The sequence below is a fragment of the Artibeus jamaicensis genome, unplaced genomic scaffold (assembly GCF_021234435.1).
Source record: "Artibeus jamaicensis isolate MK-2021 breed Jamaican fruit bat unplaced genomic scaffold, CSHL_Jam_final contig_456, whole genome shotgun sequence".
NCBI classification, from domain to species: Eukaryota; Metazoa; Chordata; class Mammalia; order Chiroptera; family Phyllostomidae; genus Artibeus; species Artibeus jamaicensis.
This window is the reverse complement of record NW_026521839.1, coordinates 4,986,651-5,012,170: the sequence shown is the minus strand read 5'-3', so window position 1 is coordinate 5,012,170 and position 25,520 is coordinate 4,986,651. Positions and strand designations below refer to the sequence as shown.

The 25,520-nt window shown below is 44.7% G+C and overlaps 1 protein-coding gene across 3 annotated transcripts in view; it reads left to right on the top strand.

Moving 5' to 3' along the window:
• Window positions 1-25,520, top strand: part of LOC119051041 (protocadherin alpha-C2) — a 74,998-nt gene that overhangs the window by 32,543 nt on the left and 16,935 nt on the right. Inside the window, exons 1-3 of one of the 3 annotated variants that reach the window (XM_037147621.2) lie at window positions 2,770-5,795; window positions 14,280-14,338; window positions 17,112-17,200. In XM_037147621.2, the coding sequence (XP_037003516.2) occupies window positions 3,240-5,795; window positions 14,280-14,338; window positions 17,112-17,200 (2,704 nt within the window). In that variant the 5' untranslated portion in view covers window positions 2,770-3,239. Of the gene's footprint in view, window positions 1-2,769; window positions 5,796-14,279; window positions 14,339-17,111; window positions 17,201-25,520 lie in introns of those variants that run through there. The other 2 variants (XM_037147618.2, XM_037147619.2) reach the window with 2 other exon arrangements.

Sequence of the window (25,520 nt, the reverse complement as noted above, 5' to 3'; positions counted from 1 at the left end):
GTTGCTAAAGTATTTTCACATATCCTAAAAAGGTGAAAATCTCATGAGGAAATGAATCCCTTGAAGGAATACTTATGACAGAAGTCCTTTTTCCTTGGTGATCTAGAAAGGGACTGGTTTTGTTTTCAAAATATAGGGTAATTCTAGAAATAATTGGAAAAGCATGATGTTGCTGCACACCCCCCTTCCCCATCATCGTTGACTTCCTGTCTGGCACAGTTATAGGTGCTTCTCTGTGTTTGATACCTAAAGGGTCTTGTCACATATATACATGGTCAACTAAGGTGTTGTCTGATAATAAATTATTGCATTTTAATAATAATAGTTAATAGTGTACTTGTCAGTCACTATGCCCATCGTTTCATGTACATCATCTCATGTAATCGTAATGACCCTATGATTCACCAAAATCTGAATTCCCTAATTAAAATGAGTAAACTGAAGCTTAGGTTAAGTAACAAGGCCACGGCCATGGAGTTAGTCATTGGCAGGGGTGTGACTGACTTCTTATAAGATGGTGTGACTTATTAGAAGTTTGTGCTTCTAATCACTGTGCTATTCTGCTTTGTAATAGGGACTTCTTTAAGATTCAAGGGAAAGAAATGCACAACAGTGTGGGTGAGGCATTAGCATTAATATCTGTAGATAGGCCACTTGCCAGCAGTCTAAGTAATCCCATTTCACCCACTTGTAAGGTTGACAAAAGGCTAAGTACAACAGCATGAGGAACTAAATCACTGTGGTGCCAAATATAGAGATTGTGCCATCTCTTCAGCACAATGTCTTTGAGGTGGCTGATTTGTGTTGGCTCTCTGTGTGCCTTCTCAGTCTTTGAGGGAATAAATGCCAGTTGAAGTTTGATCCCAACACATCAAAATGGACAACCTGGCAGGTGTCCTTGCTGGTGGATGACAAAATTGCTAAAAGACAAACCCCGGTTTTTCTCCTGGGATGTGACAGTTGGGGGCTTCCATTAATCTCTTCCTTAAGTGCCTGTGATCTTTTCCGGGGCACAGGGCCATGCATGGTCAATACCCAGTGGCCACGTTTCTGAGCTGCGGGCCGAGGAGGCAGCCACAGTGAGGGCCTGGGAGGAGATGAGGGAAGTAAAGGTCACTCTTCCTGACAACTTATAACTTGATTCCACTTATAAGCCATTTATTTTCAGAAGTAAGTAATGGGTAAAGACAAAGGTCAATTCATGCACTTGAGAGTTCTGAGATCGGATTACCACAGCAAACAGAGACAAGGTTACATACAGTAGAGACATTTTGGGAGAAGCCAGAGACCTAAGAAAGAAGATGGGGAGAGAATGTGATGGAAATTGCTTTCCACTCTGCACTTTTGAGGGAACAGAGGGCAAATAGGAAGCAGCAGTGACAGCAGGAAACTGGGAGCTTCTCTGGAATACAACTGGTTAGTTTCGGGAGTTTTTTTCAGCGAGTGCACTGGTGGGCAGAAGGAAGGGATGTGCTAGTCCTGGCCTCTGAAATCTGGTGTCAGAATCATGGCCTTGGCCTCTTCAGCTATTTCCTTAAGGAGGAAAGCATGCCAAATGTCAGGTCTTAGTCTGGCTTTGTTTCAGTTCATAGCTGGAAAATGACCCACAGAGGAAGATTCTAGGAGTGAGAGGATGCTAGGAGACCAAGAAGAGAAAGGACATTTTTGTGAGCGCGTTTTGCATGTGGGGCAATGGATTTTAAACTCTTAGAGAAGCGATTACAGGGCTTGGGAAGAGTGTTTGTTCAGAACAGAGATGCAGCGGCAGTGACACAGCACGGAAAGGATTCCTGTGACCCTTCTGCCTTCCTGTTCGCCGAGAAGTGGTTGTCTTTTGTTGCCTCTGCAGCAGTACGAGGTGGAGTCTTAGGGGAACTGAAACTCAGAGATGTAAAGGAGTGTTATATTTTTGAAAGGTGAGCTGCAGCCATTGAAACTGCTGGCTCTTGTAAAACAAATCACAGCCTCCCACATTTTGCTTAATAACAGCAGACTTTTCACTGCAGAGCATTATAATGGAGTCCGAATTCCAGCCAGGCTTGGGAAATAAAGGGTAACTCTCTTGACTGAATGGTTTGTGGTCTTTTGAGGACATTGTCATCCATTAAAGAACATTTTTTAAATTACTCTTGAAAGAACAAAGAAAATGTCTTGGTGATAAATGAAAAAGATTTGAAGTAAAATAAGGAAAAGCTTGAGGGAAGACTCTCTTTAAAATTTTACCAGATTCCCTCACTATGATCAAATGGGTCAAATAAGAGTTTAGCCTGCAGCTTCATGGGGCCAAATTTTCAAAGAGAGAATTTTGAAACCTGAACTATTGTTCACTTGCCAAGGCACCTGCTGAAAGGAAGGGCCACAAGGCTTGGGTCAGACTTGAGCTTTGAATCCCAGAATGCTAGTTCCTGGTTTACTCCAAAGGAAGACAGCACTTCCCACCTTCCTCCCTTTGCCCTAGGAGTTGAACACTTTATTAAGTGATCACGAGTTTTCCAGGAAAAATGTTGGGGTCAGGTAAATAATCAGTCCCCATCACCAGTAACCCCAGGGCGCCGCCCCCTCCTCCCCCGCGTTTGTTTCCTCCTGACGTGGAGCCTCCACTCAGATGCCCTGCTCAGCTAAGGCCTTTCGTTTATTTTGTCTTAGTGCGCTTGGAAATCTTTTCCTGGGGAGCTGATAGCCCGAGTCCTAGAGACAACTGCTTTTCTCACAAAATCTCCTTACAAGACCGTTAAGCGGTGAGGGACCTTGGAGGCTGGATGAACCAGACGGTGGGGGCAGGGAGAAAGGGAGTGGCTACGTCCCCGTGGTCTGCTGGGAGCCGGTGGGTCTGGAGTGAAGGAGTTGGGGCTGGAGTGGCTGGAGCGAGTGAGCAGTGCGGCCACGGGCCGCCACCTCCGCCCGGAATCTGAGCGGGACCAGCTGAGCTCTACCCCCTCCCCTCTGCTTCCTTTTCCCTCCCCCTGGAGCAGCTGCGGCGGAGGCTACAGGAAGCGAAGCCAAGCTGAGCGACTCCGCAGCGAGCACGAGAGCTGGGATATGGGGAGTCAGCGCGGTGGCGGGGCCAGGAGCCCGCGGGAGGGCCTACCAGGGGAGCGGCCGCGGGCGTTTGCTAGCGCGTGAGCCGTGGGGAGCGGGCGCCCGGCCGCACGAGCGGAGGCGGGGCCCGGGCGTGGAGCCCAGCTGGGGAAGCTGCTGCCTCCAGCCCTGCCCGGCTGCCTCCGCCGCGGCCAGTGGCTATGGAGCTGGCGTGCAGCAGACCTGGGGCGACAGAGTACACACGGCTCCGGCCGCCCATGCCCTGGCTGCTGCTGCTGCTGGCTCTCCCGCTGCTGCTGCCGGGCCCAGCGGCCTCCCAGCTGCGATACTCGGTGCCGGAGGAGCAGGCACCCGGCGCGCTCGTGGGCAACGTGGCTAGAGCTCTGGGGCTGGAGTTGCGGCGCTTGGGGCCAGGCTGCCTGCGCATTAACCATCTGGGTTCGCCCAGTCCGCGCTATCTGGAGCTGGACCTGACTAGCGGAGCGCTCTTCATCAACGAGCGCATTGACCGGGAGGCGCTGTGTGAGCAGCGGCCTCGCTGCCTGCTCAGCTTGGAAGTGCTGGCGCACAGCCCCGTGGCGGTGAGCGCGGTGGAGGTGGAGGTACTGGACATCAATGACAATTCACCGCGCTTCCCGCGGTCTGATTACCAGCTTCAGGTAAGCGAATCGGTGGCGCCTGGAGCACGCTTTCACATAGAGAGCGCGCAGGATCCCGACGTGGGCGCCAACTCGGTGCAGACCTACGAGCTCAGCCCCAGCGAGCACTTCGAGCTGGACCTGAAACCATTTCAGGAGAACAGTAAGGTGCTGGAGCTGGTGCTGCGCAAGGGCCTAGACCGAGAGCAGGCAGTCTGGCACCACCTGGTTCTCACAGCTGTGGACGGCGGCAGCCCAGCCCGCTCCGGCACGGCACAGATCTCCGTGCGTGTCCTGGACACTAACGACAATTCTCCCTCTTTCGACCAGTCCACCTACCGCGTCCAGCTTCGGGAGGACGCACCGCCAGGCACATTGGTGGTGAAACTGAATGCCTCAGACCCGGATGAAGGCTCCAACGGAGAGCTCAGGTATTCCTTGAGCAGCTACACGTCGGACAGGGAGAGGCAGCTCTTCAGCATCGATGCCAGCACGGGGGAAGTGCGGGTAAGTGGAGCGCTGGATTATGAGGAGGCCTCTTCTTATCAGATCTATGTACAAGCGACTGACCGGGGTCCAGTGCCCATGGTGGGTCACTGCAAAGTGCTGGTGGACATCGTGGACGTGAATGATAATGCACCAGAAGTGGTACTCACAGACCTGTATAGCCCAGTGCCTGAGGATGCTACGCTCAACACGGTGGTGGCCCTTCTCAGTGTCAATGATCAAGACTCGGGCCCCAACCAGAAGGTGAGCTTGGGCTTGGAGGCCACACTGCCTTTCCGGCTGAATGGCTTTGGAAACTCCTACACACTGGTAGTGAGTGGCCCACTGGACAGGGAGCGGGTGGCTGCCTATAACATCACAGTGACAGCCACTGATGGGGGAGTGCCACAGCTCACGTCCCAGCGGACACTGCAAGTTGAGATCTCTGACATCAATGACAACCCACCAAGCTTCCTGCAGGACTCCTACTCCATCTACGTCCAGGAGAACAATCTGCCAGGGGTGTTGCTCTGCACTGTGCAAGCCACAGACCCAGATGAAAAGGAGAATGCAGAGGTGACCTATTCCCTCCTGGAGAGGGAGATTCAAGGGCTGCCCGTCACCTCCTATGTCTCCATTGACTTTGCCACTGGCAGCCTTTATGCTGTCAACTCCTTTGACTATGAGAAGTTTCGGGAGTTCTTGGTGACTGTGGAGGCCCAGGACAAGGGGAGCCCACCACTGAGCAGCACTGTGACCGCCAATGTGTATGTGGTGGACATGAATGACCATGCCCCGTACATCCTGTACCCTACCTCAACCAATTCATCAACAGCCATTGAGATGGTGCCTCGGACTGCCCCTGCCGGCTACTTGGTCACCAAAGTCATAGCCATGGACTCAGACTCTGGGCAAAATGCGTGGCTCTTTTACCATCTGTCCCAGATGTCTGACCTGGACCTCTTTAAAGTAGAACTACACACAGGAGAAATTAGGACTACCAGGAAGATGGGAGATGAGAGTGGAACCACTTTCAACCTGACCGTGCTGGTCCGAGACAATGGAGAGCCATCACTGTCAGCCTCTGTGTCCATCACAGTAGCTGTGGTGGATAGAGTTTCCAGAATCCTCCCTGATACTCAGAGACATGTTCGGAGTCCTCGGACATACTCTGAAATTACACTTTATCTAATAATAGCATTAAGCACAGTATCTTTTATATTTCTTTTGACAATCATTGTTTTGAGCATCATCAAGTGCTACCACTACACTGCCTACGGCACCGCGTGCTGCGGAGGCTTCTGTGGAGTGAGGGAGCGGTGCCGTGCAGACCTGTACAAACAGGCCAATAACAATATTGATGCCAGGATACCACATGGCCTCAAAGTGCAGCCTCACTTCATTGAAGTACGAGGGAATGGCTCCCTCACCAAGACCTATTGCTACAAGGCCTGTCTGACAGCAGGCTCAGGGAGTGACACTTTCATGTTTTACAACACAGGGGCGCAGACAGGACCTGGGCCTGGGGGAGCCCACGCAGCAGCAAGTGATAGCAGACACCCCACAGGCCACAGTGGACAGAGTGCCGGGAACCTGATTATTCTAAAAAATGAGGCTGTTTCTCAGAATGAGGTGAGATAGTAGTCAGGGGGGCTTCCACAAAGTCATGCATTTTTCCTATCCCTCCCCCCACCCTGTATCATGTGCATGGCTTTATTAGGTTATTTCCAATGATGGGGGTTATCTGGTAAACTGAGTATGTGTAGTACCTGTGATCTGATTGTAATCAGTTGTGTTTCCTCTCTGGAAAAGTAGTACTAGAGAATTGTTTTTACTTTCCATTTTCTTTTCAGATATATGAAGCTTTGACCTTAAAATTGTTTGAGAGATGAGGATTAGCCTTACATATTTGATATTAAATTCAGCTCTGTTGAGAAATAGTATAGGCTTGAGAATAAAATGATGCTATAGGGCATAACATTGAGATTCAAGGAGAAATGGCTGTGCTGTGTTACACACAGGGAAAGTTCTCCTTTGAAATGCTGTAGGAGTGTTGTTTCATACAAAGCTCCGAAACCTCTCGGGGCTGTGGCGCTCACCTCTGTGTGCTGTCCCTGTTTATACCTTGAATTGTCTACAGTGAAAATTATCCAGTTAATATTTCTATTAATTGCACTGAACTCATGTGATAGGATATTCTGGAAATTCATGGCAGAGGTGCTAAAGTCGAAGAACATGGACCTCACCCCGAAGCCCAAGTTTGCTTTGGCTGTTTGATGTGGTAACTCTTCTGTAGGGGCCATCAAAGGAGATGAATGATGGTAAGCAGAGAGACAAAGAACCAATATTTGTCTGGTTGGATCAGGGAGATAATAGCTTGAGTGGATTAGGGATGTGGGATTACGCTGAAGACCAGAACAAGCTGGCACTGAGGAGAGAGAGAAGAAAGAAGGAACTGTCCCACTGGTCACTTCCCTGGCACAATGTGAATTCATTGTAAGAGGATTTCCCTGCATTTAGCTTAAATGCAAACTATCTTTTCATTCCCTGTTGATAATTCCCAAGGTTTTGATGAGATGTGAAAGAGCCTCTTCAAGACCCTCAGGTATTTAATTTATATGGCAATATGTCAGCATGTTCCAAAGCACATGTTCATTTTCTGGGTCTAAAATTTAGTTTTTGTAGCAATAGCTACAAAAAGCCTTGGAAAGTGAATGGCTTACTGTACATTAAGGGACAGGCGTTAGTGAATACACTAGTTTTAAGGGGGCATAAGGCCAGCTTGCTCATGATTATGAAGAATGTTTACAAATTATTGGACAGTGCATGAATGTATAGATCTGTTTGTGTAGTGTGTTTGTCTCCATAAGCATGCTTGAAATCATAGGGACATCTGCTTTGTGGTACTTTAAACTTGGATTTCAGAAGCCAAAATTCGTTTCACAAATAATGATGAATTGTTATCTTTTTACACAACTACTTTGTAGCTAGAACTTTTAGAGCTACTACACACTGAGTTAATAGTAATTGTCCCTCCTGTATTTTAGTGATGCATTTTCATTGCCATATTGCTGTCTTTTTATTAATGTCTACAGTCTCACATTCTAAATTCATGGTAACCTTGAGGAAAGTAATGCACATGCACAGGGGAAAAAGCCCAGAGATGGATTGAGAGAATTGCCCATGTACATTGTAGGCAGACTTATCAGAAGAGACTAATGTTAGTCAATGCTCAGCAGCCATGGGAGGCAGATTGGAGATTAAAGAAAACAAGGAGGAAAATCAAGGAACTTCTAGAATTCTTTAGATCATAGCTTTAGGGAAGCATGTCAAAGGGATTAGCTTTAAATATGGATGCTGTAAGACATTTGCTTAACAAATTGCTGTGAAGCCCCTTGGGCCTGGGGTGGGCCACAAATGGCAAAGAGGGATAGAGAGCAGGCCAGGCATGCTCGCCACCAGCTGTGAGCCTGAAGCTCAGGGGGATGTCATGCTCACCCTCCCTCCCCAGGCTCAAAGCTTGGGGGCACTTCCATACATGAACTATTTGTTTTACTCTGACCTGCGTGTTGATATGTGCTGTGGTGCACAAACCTTTAATCCAGGGAGCAGCATCTATGAGAAAAGTGCTTGCTTTTGTGGGAGTTTGCCAGGAAAGTACATGATTTAATAAAGGCAGATTTCTGCCAGACACTTCTGGAAATCCAGCAAAGGGCCCTAAGATCTACGGCTCCTGAAATTGTTGCAGTGATGGGGAGAGGGTGTCACACTGTCATGGCGTGGCAAAAATGGGAACAAACATCACTCAGCTCTGAAAGTCATCACTACTAGATCAATCAGATCAATTCGCCTGTTAGGTTTGCTCTTCTCCATGCCTCCTTGCTGCAGATGGCAGGAGAGTCCTGGAGGCAGTGAATTCCGTGTGCCCCCACTAAAATGAGATGGGGGTTGGAGAGGATGAGGAAGGGAATTTGCATTCCCTGACTACCCTGCTGTATGAAAATGTTCTGCTCTGCGGCATATGTATGGTTTCATTACCCATCAGTCATACATTAAGCAAACATTTATCATTATCTAACTTGGGGAAGCAAGCTCAGAGAGGCTCAGTGACGTTCACGGGCACTCTGCTAGTGGTGTTTTAACTCATTCCTGTTTGCCCCCAAAGACTGTGCTTTTTGAAATGGCATGAGTGGACAAAAATCTCAGTGTTTATACTTCTTTTGATATGGGATATTCAGGCAGTTATGTTGCCAATGGTTCTCCTAGTAGTATAAATTAACTGTTTTTGGAAAAAGAGCGATTCCTTGCCTAGAATTAGGTCACAAATAGGTGGATCAATGAGTAAAAATGTGACTACCAAGCTAATATATTTTTGCTTATTTGTTTTACAGTTGGCATAGCTTGTGGAGATCTTTTATCTCTGTTCTTTCTCTGATTCCTGTCTTGTTGCTTATTAAACATCAGCATTTAACACCAGACCTTAATCTGCTGGTGAATTTTCCCCCTGGTGAGCTGCTTGTGCAATGAGGTCTTTGGCTGTTTGGCAATAGGGCAGAATATCTCTTTGGAGATTCTGAAAACTTCATACTGACTGTGGTTGGCACCACTGTCAGAGTCTCCAAGAAAAGGAATCGAATTTTAAGGTGAATTCTGCACATTGGTGGTCCTGTCACTACTGCTGAGTCACTTGGATTGTTTTGGGCAGTTTTATCCAATGGTGCCTCAGTGGGACCAGTTGGTGCACGATGTGGAAATCCCAAAAGACTTCCAGAAGTGAGTTGTTTTGCATTCACTTTCACTTATTTCCAAACTTAGTAGTCATCAAATCTTCAGTTATTTCTGCCATGTGTGCACATATTTACCCTAATTCCAGGGGCATTGACCAGAAAGGGTTAACACTTCTGTTTAAGTGGCACCTAATTTATTTCCCCCAGGACTGGCTTTTCTCTTTGGTGACTCTGACTGGATCAGAATTTACACTGAGTGTAAAATGTTCTGGTGGCAAATTTATAAAAAGTGCACATTGATCAGAATAGCCAAAGAAATTGTATCTGCGAACTTCCATTCCAGTGTATGGCTGGGCTGTTTGGTTTGCCATTTCTATATTGATTACAGGGCTCTTGTTCTGAGAAAAGGTTTATTTTTTTAAACTTTTTAAATTTTATTGTGCTGTTACAGTTGTCTCAGTTTTTCCCACATTACTCTCCACTGACCTGCCCACCCCCCACTCTCACAGTCCATCCCCACCCTGTCGTTTATGTCCTTGGGTCATTTGTACATGTTCCTTGACAGACCCTTCCCCTTCTTTGGTTTGATAATCTGATAATTTCTTCTAATTACCTCCTTCCTCCCTTTTCTGCTGATCTGCTGAGCCAGATGGAATTATGGCCAAGCTCTTCTCTGTCTCTTTATCTTGTACATATTCTAACTGATGAAGAAATCTATTTATTGTAGCTTGAATGTCATTGGCCTACCCTTTCCTCTGACCCAGGAGTGAGCAGTCATATGGGCATCTGGTCTACCTCAGAGCACTCTGCAGGGACACAGTCTGGCATATTATAAATTGTCTACTGGCATGCTGTCAGAATAGCAGAGTCAGTTCTGGATACTTGCCTTGGTTGGCCACCAATTTTTGCTATCAATGGGAGGTCAGGATGATATCAGTTTATAAATGTTTGAGGAAAAGTTGTCATCACCAAGCCTGGAGATTCAGCTGAATTTAATGGGGATTTGCAGGTGTCTTTGAATGTGACTTTTGTACGACTTCACCTGGCTCTATGTTCCTATGTATACTATAGTGTGAATGTCAATTTAGCTTATTCATATAATATTTTGAGCATTGTAATCTTTAATCATGATTTCAAAAATAAAGCCAAGAGAATTTCTTAGTGTTTTAAATCTGCTAGCCTACATATTATTTGTTGTTCTTCTGAGAGTTTGTACTTGAGAAATATAAAGAAATATCTGACATTGCAAAAGTGAAGAGAAATGTTAGTTCCTTGGCACTTAAGCAACATCAGTTCCATTCCGGCCTTGCAGGGTCAGAACTCTGGGCTCCATGGAAGTGAAACTGGGACTGAGAGGGTAAGTGCTGTGTTAGCAGGCTGTGTGTCCAGAATTAAGCAAACCTAGCATTTTCTGTTGTACTGAAACCCATTAGGTATGTTTTAAAGTCATGTTTATTTTCCCTTCCTGCTCTGTGGATGAAGGGTCGTGAATGACTTCAGGGGCAAGTATTTAACTTAGAATTCTCAATTTACTTTACTAGACAATGAATACATAGTTATATGTATTAACTAATACATAATTAAAGTAGCATAACAACGATTACTTTAAATGTTATATTCCCTTTTGCCTTTATACCCGACAGTCTGTATGTTCATTTTCTACTGCTTTGTAAGACATTGGCACCAACTAGTGATTAAAAACAAAAGTCGTTTATTATCTCGGTCCTGTATGATGTGACTGGATTTGCTGCTTAGGATTTCGCAAGGCTGAAATCGACATGGCAGCTGGGCTGAGTTTTGTTCTGAAGGGTGTAGAATTTGCTTTCAAGCTCCTTCGAGTTGATGGCAGAATTCACTAGGCTTGCTTGAGAGTGGAGATCCCCATTTTTTTACTATTGCCTGTAGGTCACCCTCAACTCTTAGAGGTCGCTCTCCGGCCCCTCTCCATGGCCCCTGGCATCTTCAGAGCTAACAAGAGAGTCCATCTCTCACATGGAATCCCTCTTATGCTTCAAATATCACTGATATCTGTTGCTGGTCTGTAGACCCAGATTTAAAAGGCTCCTGTGATTAGGTCGGCCCTCTTGGGTGATCTCCGTTTCTTGAGCCAGTGGTGCCATGTAACGTACCTAATCACAGAGTAAGTTCCATCATACAAGGCTTGGAGATTATTCAGGGCATGCACAGCAGGGCGTGTGGATCTTAGGGGCCATCTCAAGATTCTGCCATACTTAGTTTATATCAGTGTTCACAGAATATCACCGTGAAAAACAGTGATGCATCCTAAAGTGGGTGCATCCTTAACAGAGTCCTACTAGGAAGGAAAATGAGATGCTCCATCTAGTCTCATGTCCCAAGAGCCATTTATTGATAGCTTTAGCATGGATTTCCATGATAAGAAGATAGCATTTTATTTTCTGAGTAGTTCTGTGTGTTTATGAATGACATTGGGTATTTTTAACCTATCTTAGTTTAAATCTGTCTTGGAAGAGGTAATTCACCTTTCTATAGCTCAAATATGCTATGGTATTACAATAAAAATACCACAACAGGGTAAGTTAAATCTTTGCCACAATTTTGATAGAAACTTAAATAGGTTCTTGTTCCTCAATTAAACTGTTTCACCCCTATGGACTACCTAATTGAGTTTCTCCACATCTCAATGGGAATATCGTGCCCATTATTCTACAAACTAAGGACTAAGTGTTGGAACAACAGGGACATACTGGGGCTTTTCACCAACAGAAATTAAGTAAGTCCTGGGATGTACCATCCAAGTATTAGAGAATTAAATAACCACAGTTAGTTCAAGACCTTAATATATGTCTTCACTGTGTCCAGTGTATCAGAAGTCAACCTTTCAACTTGAACTTTCCCAAGTTTAACCAAATTTGGATGAAACCTATGTATATTTTATTACTTTTAATTTTGTATTCTTTTAATATAAAGCAATATGTGGGAAATTCAGAAGTAAAAAGGAGGAAAAAAGAAAAATATCTATCATTTCATGTAAATTTATTTAAAACATGGACTTTTATGTTGGGGAGACCTGAGCATGACTGTTAGCCAAACCCACCAATTCAGCAAGTAACTTAATCTCTTTAGAGCTCATATTTCTCATTTTTGTCATTTAAGTGCAGTAATGTTGCCCTTGCTTGATAGTTCATTTATTCAAAAATATTTTGAAAGCCTGCAAATACCTGAATCCTGCTAGGCTCTGAGGACGTAGCTGTGTATTATGAATATCTCAGGATATTCATGTTTTATGAATAAAACAGACATAATCCTTTGTGTAAAATTGGAAAAATACAATGAAGAATAAACTATTTTTTTAAAACATTAAGATAAATGCAATGACATGTATAAAGTGCTTATCCCATTGCCTAGTATTGTGTGGGTCCTTAAAAACATTAACTACTTCCTTTCTAACCTTTTCCCTGCCTGATCTTACTGACCATCGTGACTATGATTCTGGCAAACGAACCTCAGAACCATCTTGTTGCTGATGGACTAGTCTAGAAATCAGCAGCGTGACAAATTAAATGTTGCTGAGGAAGGGCGTTTGTGTAATGAGCTGAATTTCCTGGTCAGTCCTGCTGGAACTTTGCCATTCAGCCAAATGAGGTGGGTGATTTCATTCCAAGGATCAAGTTGCGGCAGTTTTCATCATGAATGTTCCCCAGTCATTGAGAAATTGGCAGCATTGACTCAACAGATATCAAAGTCTTTCCTGATGGAAGGTTCTCAGAACTGACAAGCTGATGCTCGCGCTGCTGATGGTGTGGTAAAAGAGGATGTTGATCTGATTGATAAAAAGTACTTCAGTTGTATTTGCAGGTTTACAGAAGGATTTGCAAGTATTTTCTCTTCCGTTCCCTCTAACACCACTGGTAGGAAATGGCAACCCCTTCCTTTGGTCTGTAGATGATTTTCAGATACTTTATAGGCACTATCTGTAGCATTTTGTGAACTTGAAAAACAAAGATGAAGCAGCTTGCATATTCATATGTTGCCAGTAGAGTGAAAGGGACCAGCCAGGGCAGTCAGGGTATGGCCACATTTGAAGTATGCTAGAGCTGGAGCTTTTTCTGAGCCTTGACTTTAGCTGAGTCTTTGAATACCATTTAGCTATCCCAAAGGCTGTCTGGAAGTTGAGCTGATGATCGCTTCTTCTCTAGATGTTGTAAAGAAGTGTGTTTATGAAACACTGTGCCTCCCGTGAATGAACTATATGAACAAGAATGATTGACATTTGAAAATAGTTTGTTGGTATGACTGTGACTTTGTGGCCACCAAATATGATTCCAATAATCCAGAGAAAAACATAGAATACAACCTCTGTCTCTCATCTTTTCATTCAAATAGGCCTCAGTATTTAGTGACAAGACCACTTTAACCTCTGACCATGATAATCCATTTAGAGGCACATCTATCACAGGCTTTTCATATAAACCTTCTAATTGATACAAGATAGTGATGGTCATTGGTCATTAATTTTTGTCCCCATTGATTCCTGAATAGCTTCATCTTAGCACCTGATCCACTGAACAGTATTCAGGTGCCTCTATTTTCCTCTCTGTCCCCTCCACTTTGGACTGACAGTTTGTAGACACAGGGCAGCAGATCTTTCCAACACATTGGTGGTGCAGAATGAGTCAGCTTCTTCTTGGATGTCAGCTACTCCTTGTGAAACAATTAGAGCTTAGTGAACAGTCTTTGAGTGAGGAGGCAAAGCACACAGAGGAGCAGGGAGCAAGTACAGTTTTACAAAAAGGGTTACGTAGCAAAACAAGGTCACGCCCTGCCATGATTTGTTTTCTTCTTCCTAGCATTCCTCTTCAATCAGCAGAAGAGGTGGTTTTCAGCTGCCGGTGTTACAATGGGGCACGTCCGTCCTGGGTCAGACATGCCGCACTCTGCACAGCCAGCAGTGGGTTGCAGTGCTCTGCAGTCCAGCCAGACCCGCAGAACTTGTGCAGTCATGTGCCCTGGTACAGCTGGAAAACCAGATTGGGGATGTTGCTTTAATGGAGCATTTGAGGACAGAAACAAGAGCTTTTCCTGTCTCAAGACAAATTGCTTGTCCCTAGTGCTGCCTTAAGAACACAGACCTGTTTTGGGCAAGGTGAAGCCAAAGATGGTCCTTATGGCATTATTAGATCTGGTTTCCTGTGCTATTTAGCCTGCGTGAGGACCCTGATGGGTTAATTGAATTTCCTCCTGAAGTGCTGTACATAAGGATATCATCTTAGAGTTGCATGTGAAATGGCTCCTTCAGTACTTGTTTTAGATGCATGGAGATATTTAAGAAACAACTAACCAGTGAACATCATCACTGGGAAACCCTTGTTTGGCCATATTAACAAAAACTCCCTTTGTGATTTTGCAGCCACGGCAGCCCAATCCTGACTGGCGTTACTCTGCCTCCCTGAGAGCAGGAATGCACAGGTATGTGTTTTTCTCCTTCCTTCGCTCCTAAGTAACTTGAACTTTGTCAGGCTCAGATAAATTATGTCTCCATAGACCGGAAGCAGCTGTCAAAACTAAGAAGCTCTAGACACTCTGCCAGGGGAATGTAATTATTTTTGTCTGCGTCTATTCCTTGAAACGTTGGAAGTGGTCAGTGCCAAATGCTTCTCAAGTGCTGGCAAATAAGTCTCCTGTAAAATCACAGAGGCTGGCTGCTGTGTGTTTGTTCTCATCAGAATTTCTATAAGGAAGAAATTGCAACTTCCTTTATCCCTTCTCCATCTCGACTTTCTAGCCCCCCTGCCTGCCTCCCTCCACTTTCTTAAAGCTTGTAATTAACACTGACACTTTTGGATTTGAGTACTTTGTGTAATGTGTATGTACCTGTTGTCCACCTTGATTTTCTGTTGCACATTGACTGTTATAGCCTATCACCCACAGTAATTGATGACTGTTCTTGTTCATGTTCACCCCCATTAGAGTCTTTTTATCTTCGCCATCTTGTTACTATCCTATGGCCATCAATGTCATGGGCTTTTTGGAGGATGAGCCATGTAAAGGCCCTTTATTAAATATCTGGAGACCAAATCTAGCTTACTTTAAATTAATCTGGAGTAATAGTATTACTCAAAGAGTCAGATGAAATGTAATTTTGCTTTCTCTACTTTGTCTCTTTGACAGTAATTGATTAACAACCATTATTCCCAGAGCTGATCTAGTGTTCATACCATGGGGCCAAATCAAAGATTCATTATCTATGAGTCTTTGGAAACCAGATGGGGAGGGCCAAGAAGCTAAGGACTCTACCACCGGGAAGGATTTGGTTTTAAGGAAGTAATAAACTTCAAACTTAAGCTCCTTTAAATGTCTGGGCCACTCTTAGGTTGATCTTCACCAAACCTGGGTTAATTTTGGAAGAGACGGCTTACAATGTGCTAAGTTCATGAAAAATAGTTTTAGTCCATTCAAATGCATTAAGTTAAAATTAACATATCCTTAAGCCTTACATTACAAATTGAGCAGAAATCATTATACTGGCTGCTATTTCTAAACGAGAAGCACACATTGAAAGGCTAAAGACCGGTAGGTAGTTGGCTCGGTGAGATGTTTCTTTGGAACCTGGGTCATAATTTTAGGTCTATTATAATAGTAGATATCAGGAGGATTTGGGGGGGTTGTTAGAGACCAGCTTATGCTTTAGCCTGCATCTGAGCTATTATTGTGTTGGAGCTGTGTGATACAACAGTCACGGTTTACCGTCCCAACTGAATTCCTGCTTTGCTTGAAAAGTACCAAAGTGATGGAATCCAGCTTAAAAGCCACATTTAACTTTAATTTAATTTAAATACTAAAACATGTCCCATCCTTACCCCATTTTTAAATGGGGGGGAAAAAGCCAAATGTGTTGCTAGTCAGGTTTCAATTAAGATAGGAGATTTAAGTAGGATAATAAATGAAATAAAAATTAGAGCTAAATGTAATTTATTAGTGACAATGCAGTTCAGTACATCGACCATGCATCAGAGTTGTGAACTTAAATAAAACTCATCTTTTTCACTCATGTGCTTGGCCTCTTGGCCTTTCCAATCTCAGACATTGGGTTGCTGTTCCTTTGAAAATTCTGCTTTGAGCTGAGCTGGTTTGGGGGGAGTTACATGCGTACTTCAGAATGAATCTGAATGAACCCATCCAGGAATACCCAAAGGATATTAATATTTGGATAAAAGAGAACATTCTAGGGTGCGGATGAAGGGAATAATACCAATAGGACACAGCTTAATGATCGAATTTCCGAAGAACAAGAGAATATTCAATTATATAGGTGGCCCTCCCCCACAATAGTTTGTTTGGCTCACGTAATTCCTTCAAACAGCAGTATAAGTTTCATTTTAGCAGCTTAATTTGCAAGACAAACCAATGTGTAGTTTAAAAGAGTCCTCTAATTTTGGTGAGGGTTTTCTTGGATGATATTTACCCTTAGAGTCCCATTTGTTCCTTCCTTCATTCACCCAACACACATTTGAGGGTCTCATTTGTGCTGGTGTCACATATACACAAATGACTATGACGTTCTCTGTACCCGTGAACAGTTTCTGTGTATCTCTGCTAGCCTCTAATGAGCTCCCAGTTCAGGACCCACTCCCTGCCTTATTTCATGCTGAATTGATCTCTTCTGAACTGGGATCTGTGAGTAGTAGCTTTAAGTTTCCTCTGGTCCCTAAATATAGGGTGGGTCATCTATGAGTAAAAGACACAGAAGGAGTAAAACAGAATATAAGATTAAGAATTAACTGAGTAGCCAAAATGGAATAATACTACAGTTATCAGTAAATAATTTTAACATGTTTTCCCTTTTGCTTTAGAGAATCCAGAAACAAGAGAACCAGCAAGAGAGGCTTGGAGCTTTTAGAACAATCTATGCTCATCTGTCTCAGCATTAAGATGTTAAAACAGCATTAGCCCTCTGATGGGTTTCCAGTTAGATTAAATGAATACCATGGCATTAATGAAAACCAAAATTGCCATAAAGATAAAAAATGTTTATTGCCTGAATAGAGCAAGCAGTAAGTCAGCAATGCTATCGAAGTTTCCACAAGGTGGCTGCTCAGCAGTCATTGCTTCTGCTGCAGCACGAGTAGAATGTGGTAGCTGCAGCCCTGCCTCCAGAGGTAGAAGCACTTCCTGAGGGAGGAATGAGATCTAGAAAGGCATTCACGCTCTAACTGTTATTTGGGTCTGTGTGTTTACTCAGCTCTGTGCACCTGGAAGAGGCTGGTATTCTACGGGCTGGTCCGGGAGGGCCTGATCAGCAGTGGCCAACTGTATCCAGTGCGACACCAGGTAAAGACCTAGGGTCTCTGCTTCTTGCTTGGGTTCTGGACAGTGATTGGAAGACCTGTTTTTGTAAGACCAAGAATGTTATAGCTCTCTGTTTATTTTTTCTTCTTTTTCTTACACATATGACTCCTTACATATATGATTATTTTGATTTTCTACTTCGTGTCCTTTAAGAGTTGAAAATATACCATAAGGTGTGTGTGGGTGTAATCTTCTAAAATAACTAAGTAACTCTCAGATGCTTAGGTTCTCTGCGTTTCAGAAAAAAGATCTGGTAGCCTCATGTGCAGAGATGATACTTAGTGATGATCTTTGTGTTGAAGACCATGGAAACCTGCTCAAAGTAGTGAGCAAGAGAGAGATGACAGATAGATAGATAGACGGAATGGGGTTTCTCATGGAAGTGGAAAGTTATTTGAACTGACGCACCACTCTCTTGGACCTAAAGTCAAAGTCAGATCTGCTTCTTTCCTTACAACTGCATCATTCTGTAGACTGACCTTCACCACCTTATCATGCACATTGCCAAACATCACATGAGAGTTTCTTAGTTCAGAGGACCACTGGAGACCAATGCATAATTCAAACTTTCAGGCAAAAGAATATGCCAGGTTGAATCAAGAACCCAATGGCTGGCTGGGTGAGTGTTGGAAAATTGCTTCAAGTCACATTTCCTTAGGTGCCTCATTCTTGCTCAATCACTAAAGCAGTGTCATAGAATGAAAATATGGCTTTGGAGGCTCATCCCTGTGGCAGTTTTCAGAAAGGAAGGATTATGGAGATGGAAAATGGTTTTTACCATAATCTTCTATAAATACAAGATCATGATGATGATATATTTAATGAATTATTGAGCTATAATATACCCAGACTGTGTGCCAAGCACATTACATGTGTGATTTCATTTATTTGTCACGACAGTTTTGCAAAGGATTTAGTATATCTAATTTGCACATGAGAAACTAGAGACACAGAGGTTAAGAAACATACCCAGGTTCATGGGGCAGAAGTAGGGTTCAAACCCAAGTGTGTCTTGCTTCGAAGCCAAGTGTATCTAGCACTTATATTCAGAACATGGCTGGCTTGCAAGAATTCATCCAAATTCAAGTACATATCCACATATATAACAGATGACATAAGTTTGTGTGTAAAAAATACTTTCCAAAAATAATCAGGTGCCTTTCAAATGTTTGGGCTATCCAAGTAACATGTGCAGTTAAGAGCCCATTTTTGCTGGCAACTCTAAGGGCTTTCATTGATTCTAATCAGCCAGCATTTGCTATTTATGAATGTTGCATAATTCAACTAAAAGTCACATTTGTCAAAAAAAAACACAAATGCACAAGTTAAAGCCATTCATTAGAGAGCTAATATTGCCAGATGGCAAGGGGAAGAACATTCATTGACAGGTTTGCAGCTCCAGTGCCAGTGATGGAGTGAAGAGGTGATGGGAGAGTAGGCGGGTTTAGACTGCCGAGTACTGCGGTATGGGGAGGCATCTGGAAAGGTGAGAACCACACAGTCAAAGCAGCCACATGAAGTGATGCCCTGCTATCTCCATGGCAGGGTTTTTCTTGTTCCCATAGAGGGTTAGTAGGTCAGTCTTGTAAACCAAGAACTAACTTTGAATATATTCTTCCTTTCACTGATGGTGCTGGTTGGTGTATACTCCTAGGCGAATGTGAAATAGGTACTGCTGTCTACCGACTACTTCATTTGCATGTGGCCCAGGTCTGTCTTTCAGATTCAAAAGAATGTTAGGAACCCATCTTCTTGACAGAAGATAGGAAAGGAGTTTCCGTGGCTCCCCTGCCCTGCTGCCCAATCCCCCTGTGTAATCCCTTTTCTCCAGGACTGTGCCTGGCTGCTGACTCCTGAGTCGTAGTCCTCACGGACTGAGCTGGACAGAGCTTACATCTTCCAGTCACTCCATGGGTGACCAAACCACACTTTTCAGCATAACTCGATACCAATGATATGGAGTTAGAAAGAAATCTTCCCCTACCTTCTTCTCTGTTCTTTGGGTACTTTCAGGTTTTAGGTCTCAAAATGTGTTCTACATTGTTTGGAGGGAATATAGTATAAAGAAGGTTAAGATTATGATGTGGTATCAAGTCTGAGCTGAATCACAATTTCAAACTTACTAGGTGGGTGAGCACAAGCAAATTGCTTCATTTCATATTTTCTTAATTACACTGCCTAAAATTGGATGTAATCATAACACCTATCTTACCAAGTTGCCGCAGTAACTAAAGACGCAAAAGCTGAATATAGTGCTTGATTTACAATGTTAATAGATGTCTCATCTTTTACTCCTTTTTTCCTGGGATACTTCTGTGCAGCCTATGATGCGACTGGACTTGCTCGATAACCCAGTGGCCAGAACGCAGTAGTTCTCATGCGCAGGCCCAGAGACAGACCCTCTAAGACTTTCTGAGTCAGCCTGACTTCTGTCCAGCCCAATCACCCTCTGGCCATCCTCTTGGGGACGAAATAAGGAGGATTTATTGGTTCTGCCCAGAGAAAAGGAAAATGCCTCAAAAAACTTGGTTGTTTCTAGTAGAGCCCACCTTTCATCGATTCTGTTGTCCTTTAGTGCTTTGTGATGGAGGTGCGGTTGCTTCCCAAAGGCTTCCTCCTGGTGCCCGTGTCCCCACCCACTTGGGTCTGAGACCGCCAGAAGCGGCACCTTCTCATGCCAACTCCCACAGCAGCAGCTGTCACGGGCAAAAAGGGGGAGACGCCTGCTGTGCCATGATCTTCAATTACCTGTGCTCCTTGCCATTGGTTTTTCTCCATTGATGGATTCTCTTGCTTTGTCACTGAACTGTTCATTTATTTTTCTCAGTGCACAAAAGCCTAGGATCAGATGCCCTGCTCTGAAGGGATCAACGGGAACATCACCAGGTGATGTTTTCTGCAAGATAAACAAGTCGGACCTTAAATTTGTTAATCCTGGCCCCTTTCTCTAGGCTCTCTGTGTGAGACCTGGACCATTGGCCTCTTCTTTCGCAGCTTCCTGTGAGACTGAACAGAGAAAGAAGATGAGCTAAATGGGGAGTGCAGGGCATCATCCAGTTAGGTCTCCTCTCTGGTGGAGGAATGTGTGTTGGCGAGAAGGGTGTTAAAGGGCCAGTCATTCACGTTTAGAACTCTATAACTTCTCAGTGCGAATGATCCGAAGAGGTTGTAATGAGTTCCCTCTTGTGACTGGTTCCTAGAGGGAATCTCAAGAGGTTATTTTAAAAAGCTGCCTCTGCCTTCAGGAGAGCTGATCTGACATCAGGGCGCCCGGCTGCTTTGCCATCTACCGCTGGTTCATCCAGGCTCCTCTTTCTGCAGTTGATGGGAATCTCAGGACGTACCTAAGGCAAAGGTAAATTATTTTTGGAGTGGGAGCTGTTCATTATTTTCAGAATAGCTCCGGGAATTCCCAAACACACAGCACTTTGAAAGATAACTTTATAGCTTGTCAAGCAACACCCCAGGGGATCCAGAAGTGAACAATGAAAGATTAATTAGGTAGGTGAGGCAACTAAGGCAGTGAGACTTAGTTAGAGAACCTTAGTTTGGAGAGTGCTGAGGCGGAGGCTGGTTCCCAGAGCAGCAGCACTAACAATACCTGCTGAACCAGCAATGCTTAGGGCGGGGCCCAGCCATCTGTTTTAACAAGCCCTTCATGAGATCCTGATGGGTCCTAAAGTTTAATAACTGGTCTAGAGACTTGAGAGTAAATATTCTTGAGGTTGTCTGATACCTTTGGAGGCTTGGAGTCCATGCAGGGAAGCATCAACTTATGATTCTTGCAAGAAGCAGGAAGCCTTGTCCTGTATCAGAGAATCACTGGAGGCCAGGCTGTGGGTCAGTGTGCACTCCTTTGGATTCCAGCTCTGCCACTCGGCAGTTTTGTGTCCCCGGGACCATCACTTCGCTCTTTTTGATTCCCAGTTTCTTCTTCTGCAAAAGGGAGATATTAGCCCTGTCTACTTTATAGGATTGTTGCAAGAATTAAATGAGGTTATACATACATATTGCAGAGCCTGGTACATGGTAGCTGTTTCTATGATTTTTCAGGATGTGAGTCTTTCAGCTTCAGAATGTAGGTCTGAGCTGTTTCTCTGAGAGGGCTCTCTTATACAGACGATTTTTTTTTAAGTGCCTGTCTTTTTGAGTCCTTGGGGCACGTTGTTGCCCTGGTTTGCCACATCTCTTTGCTCTGTGGAAAATGGACAGGGTTTATGTGTCCTACTTTTAAAGCAGGGTTTCGGCTCTTAATTGTCTCAGGAATTAGTACCCTTCTGACAAAACCAATTCCCCATGGAGGCTCTCCCTGGAGACTCCACCTCCGACTCTCCCCCAGAAAGAAGCCACGATCCCTAAGTATTTTGGAATCCATTTAGGAGAGCTGCCAACATGAATTTTTCCACTTCGTGAGTGAGTCCAGCCTCGGGCTTTCCTGAGAATTTAGAAATCGTGCTGGCTGTTCCACTAACCCGCTCACCCTCAATTTCTGCTGTTGTCATGGCAATGGCAGTCCTGGGAGGTGTGTGCATATCCTTATTAGGAAAAGAAATGAGATCAGTGATCTGTGTGGGCTGGGCGGCTCCCCCTGTCAGCATCCTCACCACCTTGCATCTCACAGCGCAGCAGTGCCAGCCGGCCCCTGGGTCTTGAGCCAAGGAAGGTTGAGTCTGCTGTGATGCACTTTTACTTTGTGGGGAGTGGAGCTCCTCACGTCTGTTGGAGGTCTCTCTGTAGCTCACCGTGTGTATTCTAACCTGGCCTGGAGAGAGAGAAAGCAAGACGGCGTGGAAGGGGCATCGGAGTCCTCCACCCAGGAGAAGCCATCCAGCTTAAGTCTGTGCCGCTTTTGCCCACCCACCTCTGACTTCCTTTACCTCTTTCTTAGAAGAACACCGCACCTTCCAGTTTTAACGGTCATGGGGATAAACAACTAGAGGAAAGACTTTGTGAGTTTTCTGAAGGTAAACATTTCTGTTTAATAAACAGATTCTGAGGTAGTTCTTCTTCTCTACCCGGTACTTCGTGCCCCTCCCTCATTTTTTCATCATCTCTTCCAGGATGGGTAGCCCTGGGCAGAACACAGTCAGGGCTGGGACCGCAATGCACGATACGTTAATTTCTTCTCTAACAGTTGCCCAAAACAGAGATCACGTGCCTCCTGAAACTCCAGTCCCACGTGCCCTCAGAAGTACGCTACTGGACTGAGCAGAGAAGAGCAGCAGGAACTGTTCTCTTAGGCTGCGGTTCTCTTCAAATCCCACAGATACAGAGAGGTGGCTAATGCAGGGTCAGGAAATAGAGACTCACTGCAGCGCCTTCAGCGATCATTGATCCCTCTAATGTACCACTGCGGCAGTACAGTCTGGCCCTGAAAACTGCATCATGAGAAACAACTTTCCAGTACCTTTTAGAAAAATAATACACCTTACCCTTCTTCTTTTTTTTTAAGTATGGAATGGGGCCCTGGTTGATTGGGCGTCACTCCACAAAGCAAAAGGTGGCTGGTTCAAGTTCGACCCACTGTCAGGGCACGTGCCTGGGCTGTGGGTTCGGTCCCACGGTTGGGGTGTGAGAGGCAGCCAGCGGTTGTTTCTCGGGTTGATGTTTCTCTCCTTCTCTTTCTCTTTCTCCCTCCATTTCCCAAGTTACCCTTCCTTCTAGCTTTCTCTACACACCAAGCTTTGTAGCTGACTTTTTAAGCCTCTTATCAAAAGGGGAATTCAGGTTTTTTCAGGGGAGATCCCAGTGTCATAAAGGGACAAGGAAGGGGGGTCACCAACTCTGCCACCTGATTTAGCTGAAAGATGACAGGCTCCCTGCGTGTTCAAAAGCTTTGTAGGGAAGGGAAGGAGGAGGTTGGGGGTCCGCACTTCATTCTGTGGGAAAGATTGCCTGGATTGTTGGAATTGGTGAGCTCGGAGCTCTGTTCTGGGAGGTATGTAGACAAGAAGGACCTACCTATGACCTGGGTCGAGGGCAGAGAAGTGGTGATAGTTTGTAATCCCTTTGAGCTTTGCAGCTGCAGCAGGTGTCGCCCTCAGCTGCACTGATTCTAGTAAACTAGAAGGGAAAGCATGTCTCCCACAACAAGGATGTTTAATGACAAATATTTTCAGAGAAACTTAGCCCAGATTCCAAAAGAGCTCGAAAAGTTCACTTTCACAGAGGCAGTCAACTTTGCTGCTGAGAAGGTCATTGCTTAATCTGGAGAAACATATTCAGGTCAAGCACTGCTAGAAACCAAGGGCCTCTAGGGAAGGGTCACAGCAGAGAGCTCACTGCCTAGAAGCCTGTAAGTAAGCACGTGGACCGGAGAGGAGCCTCTCTCTGACTTCGCCCTGGGAGCTGGTTGCCCACAGTCAGAAAAAGGAGATGAGCAAGGTTGGATGGCATTCTGCTCAGATTACAGTGAGACCAAGAGCTTCTTCAGCAGCAGCCCTGCCTGGAACGGTCTGCCTCCCAAGGAGTGGACCAGGTGAAGGCAGGCCGGAGGGTGGCAATACTGAAGGACATAAGCGGGGGAAGGATGTTTGCGCTGGTATTTAAAGAGGAAATTGAGAGCTTTGTAGAAGTCAGACGCCAGAGGTATAACTCTTGAAGGTTAGGGTATAAAAAGGTAACTTTTAGGAACCAAATTTGGAGCCACAAAAGGACAGGAATGATGAGAACTTTATTGATATTGGAGCTATGTCCCTTGACTACTGAATCCCAAATGGGGTGCCCTGGGCCTCAGATTACAGCTGCTGCTGAATGTTCAAGAACAACCAAGCAAACTTAAAAAATATGTAAAGCCTCTTCTGTACAGAAGGCCTGAGCAGACAAGGGTGGTGCTGATGGTCCAGGAAAGTCTGACAGCTATGGCTTACTTTCAACACCAGGCCAGTGCCGTTTCCACAGCTGTTGTGCTAGGTGACACCGTGGGCCAAGCTGAGTGGTGAGGTGACATTCCCTAGGTCTTTCTCTTTTCTTTCTCAACTCTGCATCATAGACACTGTTTTACCCAAGAACCCATGTGTCAAATCTCTGTTCTCATAATCACTGGGGGACACCTAAAGTTCTGTGGCAACACTGGGAGAAGCCTCGGCCAGTCTGAATGATTTACAGTAGGTGCGTGCACACCAAGCTGCGTGCGCACCAAGCTGTGCATCAGAGAGTTCTGGAGGAAGAAGAATGTCACCAGTTAGGTGACCAGGCCAAAGCTGGGCACGCTTGTGCCTGTTCTGTTGCCCCCTGGGTTGTAGCAATAGTCTTTTAGAACAAGAGAAAGTCTTAGTAATAGCTACTATTTATTGAGAACCGTAATACACACTTCGCATGCATTGCCTCCTTAAATAGAAGAAAAGTGCATTATTATTCCCAGGTTTTAGATAATAAACTTGAGACTCAGGAATTAAATGACTTCTTTTTTTTAAATTTCATTCATTTATTTATTTTACATTTTATTTATCTTCAGAGGGGAAGGGAAGGAGAGAGGGAGAGAAATATCAGTGTATGGTTGCTTCTTGTGCATCCCCTGCTGGGAATTGTCCTGCAACCCAGGCATGTGCCTTGACTGGGAATCAAATTGCAATCCTTTGATTCGCAGGACCCCCCGCTCAATCCACTGAGCTACACCAGCCAGGGCTTAAATGACTTCTTTATAGTCACACAGTTCATGTCTTTAGCTCACCATTATATGTACAGTGTCAAGCAAGGTGTGTAGCATACAAGGGTGCTTAATTAACAAATTAATTAACAAATATTTGTTGAATTTGTAATTAATATAATAGCAAGAGCAATATTTAAACTCCTGCCCCTCTGAGGCTGAACCCTAACCCTTGACTAACACACTGCTGTTGTTTTGTCCCACATACCAGTGAAGGACACCTCACTTCCAGATACCAAAATCTGCATTCGTTTCCTGGGGCTTCTGTAACAAATCACCACAACCTGCATGGCTTAAAACAATATAAATTTCTTATCCTACAATACTGGCAATCAGAGTCCAAAATGGGTTTCACTGGGCTAAAATCAAGATAGAATTCCTTGTGGAAGTTCTAGAGGAGGATCTGTTTTTCGTTTTTTTGTTTTTTCCTTTTCCAGCTTTAAGAGGCTGCCTGCCTTTCAGGGCTCCTGGCTCCTCTCTCCACCTTCACAGCCAACACCAGAGCATCTGCAAATCTCTTTCTGACTCTGGCTCTCCCATGTCCCTCTTTCACTTACAGGGACCCTTGTGATTACATCAGACCCACCTGGATAATCCAGGATAATGTCTCTGTCTTGGGATCACATCTGCAAAGTCCCTTTTGTCATATAACAT